Source organism: Notolabrus celidotus, chromosome 11 (assembly GCF_009762535.1).
Source record: "Notolabrus celidotus isolate fNotCel1 chromosome 11, fNotCel1.pri, whole genome shotgun sequence".
NCBI classification, from domain to species: domain Eukaryota; kingdom Metazoa; phylum Chordata; class Actinopteri; order Labriformes; family Labridae; genus Notolabrus; species Notolabrus celidotus.
The window spans coordinates 9,732,288-9,749,088 of NC_048282.1; the positions used below are offsets into that span (position 1 = coordinate 9,732,288).

Here is a 16,801-nt window from a genome sequence, read left to right on the forward strand (position 1 = left end):
GTCAGTGGTAAAGTCAGAGGTGAGTGTGTTTCTCAGCTCAATGTCAGGTGTCTGGCTGTCTTGCTCATATGAAAGAAACTTCAGAGAGGCTGGGGAGGAAGTCCTGCGGGGGCTAAACAAGGTCGTGAGGGGAATAGGAAATGACCATGAAAATAGTGTTGCATGCTTTTTGTGGCTTCGTGAGTATGTGCATCTATTTATACATCGCTCTCGAGTTCTGGACGGGTGGGTCTAGCTGACGGCTGTCATGTTGGGAGGTTATCTTGGGACATGGCCCACTTCTGTTGTAATACTGCTGCTGCTTAAGATCCAGACGATCTCAGGAGAAAAGTTTAAAAGGTTCATTACAATTATTGGAATCAAGACTTAACATTAAACCTTGTCTTTGTATATCAGTACTTTCACACGATCATTTTCAGAGCAGCTTGTATGTAGAAAATACTCAGTCCACTGTGAACAGTGCAGACTCCCTTACACTGCAGTTCTTCTTAATGCAGTATCTCCCTTTCTTCTATGTGATACCAAGATAACAAACTTTCTTACGCCTCTCCCTCCCTGGCCTCCTTCCTTTCATCCTCCAACCACTTATTGAATTAACCATTTGCTTTTATCCCAAAGCTCTCCTCTCCCTCCCTCCCTCCCTCCCACATCTAAATCTAATTCACAATACCCAAGAAGGTGAGGAGGATGTTACACAAGGCTTCATCTTTTGGAAACAGCACAGTCAGCTGGGAAACAAAGCATTTCTTTGAATAGAGCAGTCATTTCAGTGTTTTCATCCGTTCATAGCACGCTGCCCTCCTTCTTTTAGAATGCAGAAACTCAGACATTCTGACTCTATTCATCGATTTAACCATTTCTACAAGAATAGGAAAGAAAGAGCCGGTAGAGTAATGAAGAAAATGAATGAGAGTGGAAAAAAATCCAATATTTGCACACATACACTTGGTCAAAATTAGTCTGACCCTCGTTTTTACATATGAATATAAAAGTGAAGCTGACTGAGACTATTTCACCAAAGAAGAAGCAGGTTGTGTTAGTCTCTGCCTCTCACTCTGCTGTTCCACCATGCAGCCACCTATTCAGACATTAATGCTCCTCTGTATGCCGTTGTGCGCAGACATCCATCTCTCCTCATGACTAATTGATCCGTGCCACCATGGCAGATTTTTTTTTGTGTAAAGTCAGCCCATCACACCTTTCAGCTCATGCACCTGAGGGAAATAAAGGTCAATACCAAGCCTCTATTATTCTGATAACAGAATTGTGCATTGTACTAAAAGCTGTTCAGGAAGCTCACAGATTATTTCATCAAACTGACTTGAAATTTTTGGTCATGTATTTGATGTCCACGTGTGTTTCAGCCCTGTATCCTGAGGATTATGTGCTTATCAGGGAAACAAGGTTTAATTCAACCTTCAGTGCAAATGCACAGAGAAGTGCTGCCTTTATGTAACAGGGCTGAGTAGGTCAAGGACAAGCAGGAAGTCTTGCTGTGATAGTCTGTGTTAGCACTTACCCAACAACCCATACACTGATTGGCTTTTGTGATGCGTGTTATCAGCACTTGGTCAGGCTACTCACAAAATGATCATAAAATGAAAGTGTCTGTGCCGCACAGAAGCAGCAGGGCAGGAGAGGACCATTTATTTTCCTCTATCCCTCTTTCCAACCCCAACTCGGACTCAGCAGATGTCTGTTTAACATGAGTCTGGTCCTGCTGGAGGTTTCTGCCTGTTAATGGAAGTTTGTCCTTGCCACTGTAACTTGCTAAATGCTGCAAAATGCTCTGCTCATGGTGGATTAAGATGAGATCAGATTGAGTCCTGTCTGTAAGATGGGACTGGATCTTATCCTGTCCTGATGTTGGGTCTTTGTTAATAATAGAACATAGACCGGCTCTGTTTGTAAAGAGTCTTGAGATAATGTGTGTTGTGATTTGACGCTATACAAATAAAGATTGATTGATTGATTGATTGATTGATTGATTGATTGATTGATTGATTGATTGATTGATTGATCGATCGATCAGAGTATGCTGCCTCCACATGGATAGTAGTGGCAGTTAGTAGAGAAAAAATAGAGATATCTTTAGTTAAAGAGAGCAGGACAGTCAAATCTGGTGAGACTCGTAGAGAATACTAGCACAGGTGACCACAGCATGACTGTCCAAAGCTAAAGGGATACAGTGTTCTCTTTCTGTGAGGTGGGGTTATATGAGGGGTTTTTTTAATAGTAAATGTATCACCGACAGGCCATCCTGGTTAGCTCTGCTCCTAGCCACAGAACCAGAAAAGAAGGTAGGCCAGGGCTATTCAATTGAATATTTGTCCGGACCGGATTTTCAGACTAAGGACATGAGCTGAGCCGGACATTTTTAGCAGACAGTGAACAAAGTTAACCATTTAAAAGATTTTTAAATTGCCACATCAAAAAGGGCATAAACACAATGAAAGAGCAGTACTTAAACTACACCTATGCTGAAATACTGCTTCTTTTAATTTTACATTACAGTTGCTTTCGCGCCACTCTAGGGTTGCTTTCGGGCCGCATGTAGCCCGCGCGCCGCTAATTGAATAGGGCTGAGCTAGGCTATCGACTGCAGCAGACAGTGTCAACTCTACCACGAAATGGTCAATCTTAAGAAACTCTGACCCAAACACTTGTGTCAGTCTAAATCTAAGTCCACTTGGCTCTGGTATAAAGATCAATCACTCAACTTGTATAATGTGCTCTTGTGGTCGGATGCTGACAAGACCCAAAGTTGGTGCTATCCTTCTTATCAATACAAAAACCTCTGCCTTACTTTTACCAAGCATTTCTATCTGTAACCCCTCATAGTCGTATTCTTTTATAACCTAATCAAGCTGTTTTTATTACGCTCACATAGCACAGGAAGTATGATTTTTGTTTGTTCTATTTGGACAAACAATCGTCCAAATCTATGTTTTGTATCCAGAGTTAGGTTTCTGACAGAATTTAACTTCTGAAAACTTCTGTTCAATGACCACAGATTTAAAGTTTACTGGACTTGTTGAAGTACATGATCACACGCAATGATGATACGCAAACCAATCCATCCATCCATCCATCCATCCATCCATCCATCCATCCATCCATCCATCCATCCATCCATCCATCCATCCATCCATCCATCCATCCATCCATCCATACATCCATACATCTATCAATCAATTATTTATGCATACTTGTATAAGATCCATAACAATGCCAGCAGAGACCATTCCAAGCCCTGACACCAGGTACGGCACGATAACCTGAGCTGCGATGAGCCAAGAGCTCTCTGGGAGGAAACCATGTTCTGATCGAGTTAGCTTCCACGTCACGCCACGTAACTTCTTGCCCTGGTAGCGTAGCTCCACCTCCAGACGAGTCACCACCATGTTGAAAGAGTGCTTTCAAGTGTAGTTATCCCATGCTCAGCTGTCCAATCCAAATGTGAAATGAAATCCACTTCTGATTTGTTGAAGCCAATAAATGTTGTTTCCCTTGGTTGAAAAAGGAGGGGGGGGGGACTTTCTTTGTAAGAATCAAAGCAGTGGATGACTGAAAGAGTGATTACAAATGATGTTTTTGATCAAATATGACAAGAAACAAGTTAGAAGAAGCTACTGCTGGGTCCTCAAATGTTCAGAAGTAAAAATAAGATGAATTAAGGAAGATGTTGTCCAGTTAATCCAAGTTTTATCTTTTCTCCCAGGTAAAATCCAAATGAACAGCTTTGAATCTAACTTGGGGAGAAAACAGTGTGGCATCTTTGGCCCAGTGATGAGTCAGCAGCAATGAGGTATCCATTTGTCAGCATCACCAGGGTACAAAGTCATTAACACCATGTCTTACTCGTAGGGCACAGTGTTCGTCTACTAGCAGTGCTGCTCCACATCTGCAATCAAAGCAGGAGTTTCTCGTCTTTAACCCTCCTACTTTTAGGATAGGTTGGTGAAACAGTTTTGACGTCCGCACAGAACAAAGAAAGTAAATCAGACAGTAGAGGGAGTCTGAAGAAGTTCTGGTCCTTGTCTGAGTTTCTTTAATCTGCTCCAGAGTCCAATGGATGGATCAAAAGTATTTCAACCAGAGTTTGTTCAATCTAGTCCTAAATATGTTTAATCCAGTCTGAAATTAACATGACCTTTAAAGTAAAGGCAAAGCTGTATTCTTCAAATGAAAGTAATGCTTGTCATGACTGACTCCAGCAGCAAGAAGATGAAAAACAGTCCAAAAGGTCTGTGACATTAGAAGCAGCTTCCCTCCATGTCTCTGTCAGTAAAGCTCCCCTCTTCTGTCAGGACCGCGATGATACTGAAGAGGAAAACAAAAAGAGCTCTGTAGTGTCACTAAGTGATGTGAAAAGGTCCTCTAAAGATGCAGCAGCCGGCTTCTGGAGTGCTTCTCTCTTCCTGTCAGCATCAGGGTAGTCCTGCTCCCTCCGCTCTGCTCTGCTCTGCTGTGACGTAGCAGAGAAAGAGGCAGGGCTGTCTGTGCTGCCCGACATGCAAACTCATGAGGGGGAAACAACCGGCTTACTGCCTCACACTCTCTCCCTTTCTCTATTCCTTGCTGCGTGTCTTCCTCTCAGCCTTCCTCCTTCTTTCCATGTGACATCCTTTTTTTGCTACGTCGGCCGGTCCTGCATCCCTCTTTTCTCTCCTCTCTCTCTCTCTCTCTCTCCAAATCATGACTCATGTTTTCTCTCAGTCAGTTGCTTCCCTCTCTATCTCCAGTCCACCTGCTATTTTGCACTATGGTCCTGTAAGAGGCCCTGATACTGTTTCTCTCTTGTAGCATGGACTAAAATATTGATTCCAGAACGACTTCAGGTCGCAAGAATCTACAAATCACTTTACAGTCACTCTGTTCTTGTGCTTTAAAGATGCAGTACCTGACTGAATAGAGGTGACTTTTGGGAGGGTTATTTTCCTTATCAATATCCAACAAATTTGATAGCTGGTGAAGGTATGCTTTTAGTTCATGATTAATTCATGATACAAAACGAAACAATACGATATTAAACGATACGAAACAATACAATACGATATGATACGATATGGAACGATAGGATATGAAACGATAGGATATGAAACATTACGATACGCTATGATAGGATACGATATGAAACAATTCGATACGAAAATAACCACTTTTTTTCTTCTAGGAAAATGTATCTTGGACTGGAGTGTTGCATACGTTTAGCAGCCTCCCCAGTGATAATAATGAATAGAAACTCTAAAAACAATCAACAATCATCAATCTGCAATCCAGCTAATGTCATTAATGCACTCCATTGTCTCATTAAATTATCAGGGATTCCAACAATGCATAAAATAACGTCCTTTTCTTTTAACATATGAAACTAACTAGAATTCATGAAGATAAAATGTGTTGAATCGTCTAATGATTTAAATGAAAACTAGGTTTAAACCAGAGTAAACTAGCTGCTATTACAGTGGGACTAACTAAGTCCAGGAAATCAAGTATATTAGATAAAGAAAATTAATTGTAGCATGCATAAAGATATCTGATAATGCAAAAAGGATTATGTTGTAATTGGTTTTCACCAAAGGATTGACCAAAGTCCACTATGATAGCTTTCTGACAGATCTCATGTTTGCTTTGCTGGGTTTATTCACTACACAGAACTATCTGTCAGCCTGTGGAGGTCAGACTGATGTGTTTTGTTTTTCATTCAAAGCTCTTTTAACAAGGTCACACTGATAAATTGTGACTAAATCTTGACTTCGGCTTATTCAATCAGTCTGAGAAGCTGATCGAGTTGTTTAACTTTGCTGTTGCAAGCCCTGCAGTGGGAGTGATGTAGACTTTAGATTACCAAAAACACTCCAATGACAAAATGTCTTAATTTAGTTTCACATTATGGATAAAGGTGTAATCATCATCATGTCCAAAAAATAGACGAGGAGAGAATTGTGATATATATATGGGACTCTAAATTGCAAAGTAAGAGGGCTACTTTCTTTTTCAAGTTTTTTTGGTTAGGACACATTCACATTTTGATTTAAGAGTCGATTGAGAAACTGCTTTGTTAATGCAAGTTTTTGTAGAAGACAAGACAACAAAACAGAGCCTGGTGACTGATCCATCAATACCACTCGGCAAAGCTTAAAGTAATATTCTAGTGATTTCAAAGTGGGGTTGTATGAGTCTTAAATCACTAGGCATTGTACTAGCCACAACGGATGCTGCTCAGCTGGGCCCCTGTAGTGGAAACTCGGATCAACAGCACGCAAGCTAGGCTACAGATTTCTGAAGACGCGGCCATTCCTGCCACGTCATTTAGTTCATTTTGAAAGATTCTGACCCTAGGCAAAAGAACATATCTGTGTTGCGTCTTCAAGTAGTGCAAAAACAAACAGCTATCTGGTGGCAAATTGAAGTGCCGAAAAAAAAATCCCAGTAGAGCAAACCATAGACTGTTTAAATAATGGACGTAGTATCCGTGACGTCACCCATCTGTTCCTGAGCGCTGTTTTGAAGCCAATCATCGACTGGAGCCATATTAGTAATGCTGAACACAACCAAACTTAGTGTGAGGTAAAGAGGTGGGGTTAGAAAAAAATTCAACCCTGTACAGTGTGTGCCTTTAGAGAAATTAGCCACGTCGACCCTAGCCATTTTTTGAACCAGGAAGTAAACATGTTTATTAATGCTGCAAAGGTCGTCTCTTTTTGAATGGGTGTGTATGTGGTTTTCGGTGTTTCTGCAGCCAGCCTCAAGTGGACGCTTGATGAATTGCAGTTTATAACATTTCAGCATGGGCTTCATATTTTGAGACTTGGAGCGAACACCTAAATCAAGATGAGTGCTCGGTTCAGAATATTTCAAAACTAGCTTCATTACGTGGCAGAAATGGCCCCCTCTGCAGAAATCGGTAGCCTAGCTTGCGTGCTGTTGCTCGCTGGATTTTCTCATTACAGGGGCCGAGCTGAGCAGCATCCGTTAAGGCTGCTACAATTAAGAGTGATTTAAGACTCATACAACCCCACCTCAAAAATACTGAAATATCCCTTTAATCTCAACATATTTAAGTCAAGTAGTTTGGTCGTTAAATGATCTCTCCCTATAACCTAATACAAACGAAATCTAATGTCTTATTGAAACAACATTAAAAGAATAATTAGTGAAGCCAACAAATCCATCCACTCTCACTTCCACACTCTTGGACTGTGTTATAATCGTAATAAAATTAGGGCGTATAGGTGATCAATGTCCATGGAGGCGTCAGGAATGTATTAATCATGTCACAAGCTTGATGAAGCTGAGTCAGCCTTCATTTGGAGAAGCATCGGTACACCGCGTCAGAAAGGGGGCGGTTAAAGCACGTTGGCGGCCTGATTATTTGGACAGGATCTACAACCACCACAAGCTGCGAGAACAATCTTAATTGCTGATGTGTGGTGTTCCCATTCAGTCAGATATACTGCTTTGAATGTTCTTCTACGTCCTCTCCGCTCTGGGACACAGCACTCAGCCGAGCTCATCATGACTAATTGTCCTCCATCAGACTCAGGAGATAAACAGATAGTGTAGAGGAGAGAGCGTAAGAAATACTGATGAGCAACAGATGGAGGGAGGCGAATGAGCCATTTGAGGAAAGATGGGAGTGTTTATCAGAGGATGACAAAACAGGAAGACAGAGGGAGCAGCCCCGTCGTACAGCAGACAGCGATGTGTCTGATTTTCCTCAAACACAGCTGGCTCCAGATTGAATGCCAGAGACGCCTGGCAGAGGATGAAGACAACAGGGCCACACACAAGGGCACGCACAGGTACAGACGCCACATCAATTAGAGGGAGAGACGCTGACTGCAAACCAGGAACACAAACATATTCACACAACAAAGGGCTCTTCGGTATCATCAAACAGAGCACTCTTTGAAAACAGTCAATCCAACATCAGCCCAGAATAATCATGAAGTAAATGCTCAATCATCATATTATGCCAAACATTTCAGTGACTGTAATTTCCTCCCTAATCTATGATTCATCTTTATTAGAGGTGCAGTGATCTTCCTAACCTAGTTTTTATTGAAACATTTTTAGGACTGGTAGTTATTATAGTGAATGCATTCAACTGCACTTTTAATTCCACTATTATAAACTTAATAGGAGTCTTTGTAACTCCTTTAATTCATCAGAGACAGTCCATTTATACATTCAATTTATTCCGAATTTCCCTCCCCGGGGTAAATAGAGTATTTCTGATTCAGATTCTGATATAGATATTTCGAAGTAGGGGGTGTATCGGTACACAAAAGTTTCGGTTTGGTATTTTCAAGCTTTGGTTCGGTACGTTTTCGGTATGCTTTTACAAACATAACAGGTCTAGACCGTACTCTATGTTAAATTATAAACAAAGACCCAACATTAAGACAGGATAAGATCCAGTCCCATCTTACAAACAGGAATCAGTCTGATCTCATCTTAATCCACCATGAGCAGAGCACTTTGCAGCATTTAGCAAGTTACAGTGGCAAGGACCAACTTCCTTTAACAGGCAGAAACCTCCAGCAGGACCAGACTCATGTCAGACACCATGCTGAGACCGAGTTGCGGTTGGAAAGAGGGATAGATACGGTAAGGGATAAAAAAAAAAGCAACAGATAAAATTTGTTTTCCTTTATTAGGAACTTAAATAACTTTTACACACGGTCTAAAGTGCAGCATTTAAAGTTCAGGCTTGTAGGCCTGCTCAGATTTTCCTTTTTACATTTCAAATGAAATATCATTTTAAAAAGTATTATTTAAAAATATAGATTAAAACAGAATCATGCAGAACCTCCTCCAAGCACCGAATGCGAGCAGATTATCCACTTGGTGAGTAAATGTCAGAGGTCTATATGCCAAATAACAGTTAAATATTGGTACCAGAATAGTCACTTTATTTATAAAAACTATGCTTAATCTTTACAGTGTTTTTGGTGTACATGCAGCCCGACTGTCCTGCAATATTATCCACACAACTGATACACAGGAACGTCCAGCTACTCTGCTGAAACATCGTTTTTGGGATTAAGACTTTATGACAGCTCTAGTACCTGGAGGTTCATTTCAATTTTGTTTTCCACTAACCCGCAAGAGGCTTGATATTTAATCTAACAAATGAGTGTAATGTATGAATACATATGCTTTTACACCTCTAGTTTCAAAATATGCAGGAAGGCTATCTTACACATGTTAAATCAAAGTCTGAATGTCTGATTACCTTCCTGTTTCCCAGCAGAAAGAAACAGCAAAGTATTGTCACATGACTCATTCTGTGCACTTCAGGTGCTTTTGGCCTCATTTTTAAGTAAACATCTTGCAAATGACTCAACTAACCTAATTTACTAACCCTTAGGGACAAACATAGTAACAGCATAGAAGGTGTTTGTACTCTTGCAAACATAATTGGCCAGTCTGTTTGCTTGAGTTTGGTTCTGGTTCTGTTTGCTTGAGTTGGTTCTGGTTCTGTTTGCTTGAGTTTGGTTCTGGTTCTGTTTGCTTGAGTTGGTTCTGGTTCTGTTTGCTTGAGTTTTGTTCTGTTTCTGTTTGCTTGAGTTACATTTCGGTTCTGGTTCGGTTCTGGTTCGGTTCTGGTTCGGTTCTGGTTCGGTTCTGATTGGGTTTTGTTTGCTTGAGTTACATTTCGGTTCTGTTTCGGTTATTTTTCGGTTCTGCTTCTGTTTGGTTCTGGTTCTGTTTGCTTGAGTTTGGTTCTGGTTTGGTTTGCTTGAGTTTGGTTCTGGTTCTGGTTCTGTTTGCTTGAGTTCAGTTTTGGTTCTGGTTCGGTTCTGGTTCGGTTCTAGTTCGGTTCTGGTTCGGTTTTGGTTCAGTTTGTTTGAGTTTGGTTCTGTTTCTGTTTGCTTGAGTTACATTTCGGTTCTGGTTCGGTTCTGGTTCGGTTCTGGTTCGGTTCTGGTTCGGTTCTGATTGGGTTTTGTTTGCTTGAGTTACATTTCGGTTCTGTTTCGGTTATTTTTCGGTTCTGTTTCGGTTCTGCTTCGGTTCTGGTTCTCTTTGGTTCTGGTTCTGTTTGCATGAGTTTGGTTCTGGTTCGGTTTGCTTGAGTTTGGTTATTGTTCCGTTTGCTTGAGTTTGGTTCCCTAACCCTAACCCTTACCCTAACCCTAATCCTAGCCCTAACCCTAACCCTTACCCTAACCCTAATCCTAGCCCTAACCCTAACCCTAATCCTAACCCTAATTCTAACCCTAACCCTAACCTCAACCCTAACCCTAATCCTAACCCTAACCCTAACCTCAACCCTAACCCTAATCCTAACCCTAACCCTAATCCTAACCCCAACCCTAACCCTAACCCTAACTCTAACCCTAATCCCAACCCTAACCCTAACCCTAATCCTAACCCTAACCCTAATCCTAACCCTAACCCTAATCACAACCCTAACCCTAACCCTAATCATAACCCTAACCCTTATCCTAATCCTAACCCTAATCCTAACCTTAACCCAAACCATAATCATAACACTAACCCTAACCCATCATAACACTAACCCTAACCCTAACCCAAACCCTAATCTTAACCCTAACCCCCACGCTATGGTTCGTGGACTCCCAGGGGTCCCAGGACCCCACTTTGAGAACAACCGAGCTAGAGTACAGTAATTGTTACAGTAATTCAAACGGATTCAAAGTGGAGACTAACTATTAAGCTGTAAATTATTTTAGAAGCTCCTTTACATACTTGGTAACCAAACCAAACCTTTGCACACGTGTTCGATGGTAGGCCCAATTCATGTCTATAAGAGGTTCATTGATTTAACTTTAAAAGCCAGTTTTTCCCAAACCATTTGAAAAGTGTGGATTACTGTATGAAACAAAAAGAAAAGAAGCCATTGCATATGCTTAGCTTGACTATAGAACACTAGTCCAGTGACAAATGGTAGAACTTGACAGACCGGAAAATGTGTAAACTATAACAGGGCGGCAAACTCTCACACCCACATTATGTGACACACATTTTCACCGTTGGTCTCACGCTCTCACTCTGCCCAGATTAATCTCACGCCAAAACACTACACCATAAAAACTTGGTTCCGTGCAGTGTTTATATCTCTGTGTTGATCGGTCAGCTGCTTAAACATATGATATGATCTGCCCTACTTCAACTCTTATTAACTTCTGTCAGAGACAAGGAAAGTGAAAGTTTTAGTTTTGACATCTAAGATGGCTTGATTGACACACGACGGTAACTCATTCAGAGTAACGTGAAAGAAAATACTCCACCTTAAATTTTCTGGTAGCTGCCAAATAGTGGCCACGTACAATATCGGCACAATGAATTTGCTTTAGTCCAACTACAGTAAACGGAAAGACTGCAAAGCATCTGTTATTTTACCTATTAGCTATCACTGTTATCTTTACCTGAATGACTGGGACCCCTGGCTGCTGAAGGTTTTGAAGTTCAGTTTAACACCCAGGAAAGTGTTTGTTGATTTAAGTGTCTCTCTTTAGTATTATTTTTAACCTCTGATTTGATCTCCTCATTTTTAAAGAGACCTCGTAAAATATAACAGATCAAATTTAACTAAAATGCTAGCTTCTTTCAGGGAATTTAATTATTTTTTCTTGTTTGTTATTTACGTATTAAAATGTTCGTGTTCTCCTTTTACACAATTTAATTTCCATTACTAATGGTCACATAAATATTCACCAGAATGCAGGAAATTAAGTATTAGATTCCCCGGGGGGCCTCTTGTTATCTCTGCCATACTTTTTAGATTAACCCTAAACTTTAAGCATCAGGTTTGAAAGGAAGTGCTCTTGTATTTTCCTCACCCCTGCCCCTCAAACAGCCTGAGTACATCACTGTCCATTCTTATATTAAATCCATGTGTGATTAGATGCAAGTATATGTTATAGGGTCAATGTCATAAAAATCTCACTCCAGCCAACTCAAATTTGGTAACCCTGTATGGCTGTCAAATACAACAATTACAAAAAACTAAGCATCATATCTGATTAAAAGTAATAGGAACCTTTCTATGTCCAGCAGCCTAATGCCTGTGCACTCACCTGTACATTATCCAGCACCATGCCGGCCATCACCATTCCCATCCCAGCCAGCAGGTATGGGAAAACCACCTGAAGACAGATAGCAATGGACGACTCCTCCTCCACTTTGTCCACTTTGTCCTTCGTTCTCTCCTCCAGCGGTGGCTTTTTAGGAGGCTGGAGCACAGGGGGCAGGAGTTCATCCTGGCTGTCTACGCTGCCCCCGAGGTGTCCACTGGGACTCCCACCCTGGTTCTTCCCTTTGGAGCGGGACTTTTTCTTTTTCCTTTGACGGGTCTGTTGTGGTGCTTTGTCCTCACCAGGCATGATGGCAGTGATGGCTCAATCTGAGGACGCAGAATAAATTGGATATTTAGTAGGTCTGGTGTTTAAGTAGCTTGTCATCAAAATCTCTTAACGAGTTTTGGAGCCTCTAAACTTATAGAAAGAAATTGCAATAAGGTTATCATACAAACAATCATAATCATCAAGCTAAAAGCACAATTTAAGAGCGCTTTTTACTAACTGTTGCTTGGTTACGGAAGTTGTCGAGCGACACTTCCACTTCCCTTGATCGTGCCCGTTAAATCTGTTTCAAACTGACCCGGATGTTAAAATAATTTTGATTTCAAGGACATTTTCCAGGAAAACGCAAAAACATATTAGGTAATACTATCCTGGCAATAGCAGCAGCTCTACACCTGGACAGTGTTCCCTAAAAAACAAGCCAGGGTGCATAGTCGCTAACGAACGGTAAATGAACATCCACCATTGTTGTTGACAAATTTGATCCCGAAAGTCCCGCCCTCTCTTGATTTTGATTGGTCAGCGCGAAATTGACATTGACATTGACAAGCGCGGTCTTCCACAAGTTTAACCCTTTGCCGTGGTCACAGCTACTGAAACTAAAATTGAAGAGATTAAAATGATAGAATAAAAACAGGTGATACAGATGGCGTTTTGGTGCTCAGTATGTGCAACACTGAAATGCACTTTCAATCACTAATCTCCATTCTTATCACATTTAAGATGCATGATCAGAGTTTTCACTGTAAATCTACAGCATGTCACTGTATTTGAATAATTATAAACAACTTCATTGTAGTGTTGTGATGTAAATATAATCTTCAGCTAAACCTAGCCAAAGAAAAAAAAGCTGCTGTGGCCCAAACAAAAATATGGAAAGGACTGCAAGTAAAGGTAATACAACAAATTCAAATAAATAAATAAAGGGATAATGACATATGAATGTTAATAGCATTCAAGATGATTTTCTTTATTGAATAGCCAATCAGACATTTTAGTAGAATAATTTTGTAACATATGAGTGTTCTGATAATCTCGGACTGTCGATAGAGCTTCACATGATAGATCAGACAGGTGTAGATATTTAAATAAAATAGCATTTGTAGCAGTTAATCAAATACATCACATTGAAAGAAAAAAAAAGGGCTTGTATTAATCATTTAGTCCACTTAACACCTGTCAACACAGCAGATTTATCATGGAAGAAAAAGAAGTGCTGCTACTCAATTTACCAAGTGAGTAAAGTGAAACTTTACTTCATTTTTTTTTATTATGATCATTAATATTTTTTTAAATTTCAAACACTTTTCACTTTAATTTCACACAAATTAAAAGCGATAAAGTTTTTTTTTTTAAATTAACAGGCAAGCAAAGCCATTTGTTATCACAACATACTCACTGTGAAGAATGACAATAAAAAAAAGCTGAGGTACGATAATGCCAAAGTATACATGCATAATCTCCATAATGGTGAACACAAAATAAAATAATAACCTGAGGTCATTACACAGTACATATAATGCTACAGTTTATCATCTGTTCTTCAATTCTGTACCTGTTAAATGTTCACTTTGATGTATGTAATGATTTACATGTTTTTATTTCATCGGCACCACTGTTACAGATATTTAGTTAGATAGTTGAGACACAATGTAGTTTTAAATGTGTTTTTTGCTGCTGTTTTTTTAAGGATGTATGTTCCTACCACATCACTGCTTTGGTACCCTCTTTTATTTCCCCCTATTTTTCCCAGCTATGGTCTTCCAAAACAAGAACAGTGTGTGAATTGAATACAAAATGCAAATTTATTTTTAAATGAACATCCACTTCCTTGTTGTAATCTTCAAATGAAAAGATGACACGTGTCCTTATGTCTAATAGCATTAGTAGTCAGATTTCCATTACATAGAAAGTTACCAGAAGCATAATGACATCTGTTTTGCTTGGTCGCATTACATTATTTGTCAGAATTAAGTTTAAATGGATATAATATGTCGCCTAAACACAACCTTTTCTCTGCTTTACATAATACTTTGTGTAGGATGAATTGAAATAAGCTGTTGTCAGTAGGAGACATTTAAAGTCTATAAATGAGCCTATAATGTGTCTTAAATAAGACGATTATAGCTGTATCAGTCATACACGAACCAAAAACACTTAAACTAATCTAACTCGAACCAAAAAAACATGAATACACACATAACGACGAGAAAGTCCCATAAATCTCGCGAGTAATCCAAATGTGTCTTCAGGTCTGTCAGAAAAGCATCACAACAGTGAAAACTGCCAAAGTCTCTCCTGCTTAGAAGCATTCCTCCACAGAAGGCTGCCATGTGTACATACCATAATACTACCACAGTAACCACGGTTACACAACTAGACGCTCTCTGATTGGATGAACGCCTCGGCAACGTGTAGCCCCGCCCCCCATGTGGGGAGAGTGAGTGAGTGACTGCTCTAGTAAGGAGAAAGAGGAATTCTTATTGTGCTAACTCTTCTCTTACATCATAAAGTGACAAACTATGGATGAATGTGTTTCTTTCTTCTCTTTTTCTTATCGGTAAAGGTTCTATTTAAAACGATCGACCCCATTAGACATGTTAAAGACCCCGAAACTGGGGATTTTACTAGGAGATAACAGATAGGAGAAGAGCTTTATTGAACAACCACGATTATTTATTGAACTCTGGACCCCCCCCCCTGGTAGTTCCCCGACCCTGTCAGGCAAAACGTTCTTTATGTTCCACATGTGAAAAATCCATTATGACCACCCCATTATATAAAACTAGCTGCTGAAGAGCCTTGGTTGCTGTCTCTACAATTAGGGAAAATCTGTGGCAGACACTGCCTGCAGACACATGCTCAGCCAGAATACACTCATTAGTTTAAGGTTAAAAGCACACTACAGCTGTCTTTCCTTGGCTTTAAGTGACTAAATTTAGCCACAAGTTTGAGCTTTAGAGGTTGATATTTGATTTATTGTCCTTACCTTTTTTCCAGAGCTCGTGAGAGTGAGTGTGGCCACAGCTGCAACCTCCCAGGAATAACCTCCTATGTTTTGCTGTATGTGTGTGGGTGTAAATGTGTGTCTATATTTGGGCTATGTGTATGTTCTGCTTTCTGTTGGCTGGTGCATTTTTGAGCATATGCTTGTGTGTTAGGCTAACTGTATGTGAGTGTGCGTGCTAAGTGTGAGCTAATGCATCATGGGGGACAGTATTAAATTTCATGGCGTTTGCAGAAAATGATACCCCCTCCTGTCCATTTCAATCTGTGGTTCGCCGATGACAGCAGAAGGAAGACACAACGCCTTCACTGCTTCATTCATGCAAGGAAGATATTGGGATTTATTATTATTTATGCAATATGGTCTGTAAAATAAGCTTTACACTAGCCTTAGTTTCAGTTTGCATTTGGCATGTGATCCTTAAAATTTAGCAGCCAACTCTCCATAAATTTAAAAAAATAAAAGCAGAAGTTCAAGAACATCGACTGGATTCATGGCATGTCTCTTAAGTCACTTAGATCTGATTCATTGCTGTTCACTGTAACAGCTTGTAACAGCACGGTGAAGCTCACTCTTGCTTGTAATATGATGCTACTTTGTGCGCATGCTGTGACATTTAGTCATGTCACATTGATGTTGTAAATTCTTCAAGGGTCTGTGTCTAAATACAATCCCCCACTTGTGTTTCTCATTCATGTAGGACTCAACTTCTACGGCTTCTTTAACAGATCGACGATGGGAATGAATGGGGGGCAATCCCTGACTTCTCAAATGCACATTTTAAAATGTCCTTCGGCAACTCACTCAATCATAAGTTGCGCTCAATTCACAGAAATTCACATGGCAGCTATTTTTTTTTTCCTAAGGTTAGGATTGGAACTGAAAAGCTGTCATAAAGCTGTTTTCTGGTTTTTAAGCCATATGTATCTGACATTCGCTATCAATGAGCGACTTTAGAGATAACCCTGGCTCCTTACACCAAATACATTTGCTAAGGATTCCAGGGCAGTAGTAGGCAATTTCTGAGTATTTATTGGTGCCTTTCCTCCACTAAATATTTGGTCTAAAGTGGTCTTAAAATTCAGGCTGAGATGTCCAGAGTCAGTCTTTTCTTCATCTTGGTATTTAAGTGAAATTAAAAAGGGTTCAGTCTACTTTAAAGCTTTTAATCTGGGATAATGCAGAACATGAGTTGGAATAACTTGAGCATTGAGCTCACTGGGAGTTTGCGCCTGCATGTGAACCTGTGAGAGTCTGAAGAAATGGGTTGCTGGTCTGGTGTAACATTTAAAGCGTGCTCATACAGAGGCATCTGTCTTATAGACCATGGGTCCAATTCCAACTTTGGCCCTTTGCTGCCCCCGCCTGTCCTTTCAACAATTTCTATAAATGGCCCAAAAAGGGCAGAGAGCAGCCACCACTAAAGCTCTGTCACCGCTGGTTTGAAGCCTTG

The 16,801-nt window shown here is 40.2% G+C and overlaps 1 protein-coding gene across 4 annotated transcripts in view; it reads right to left on the bottom strand.

Moving 5' to 3' along the window:
• Positions 1 to 14,691, bottom strand: part of LOC117821275 (solute carrier family 41 member 1-like) — a 38,694-nt gene extending 24,003 nt beyond the window's left edge. The window contains exons 1-2 of one of the 4 annotated variants that reach the window (XM_034695436.1): positions 14,541 to 14,691; positions 12,057 to 12,382 (exon numbers count right to left, since the gene is read on the bottom strand). In XM_034695436.1, the coding sequence (XP_034551327.1) occupies positions 12,057 to 12,362 (306 nt within the window). In that variant the 5' untranslated portion in view covers positions 12,363 to 12,382; positions 14,541 to 14,691. Of the gene's footprint in view, positions 1 to 12,056; positions 12,805 to 14,540 lie in introns of those variants that run through there. The other 3 variants (XM_034695434.1, XM_034695437.1, XM_034695435.1) reach the window with 3 other exon arrangements.
• Positions 14,692 to 16,801: the final 2,110 nt, after the last annotated feature.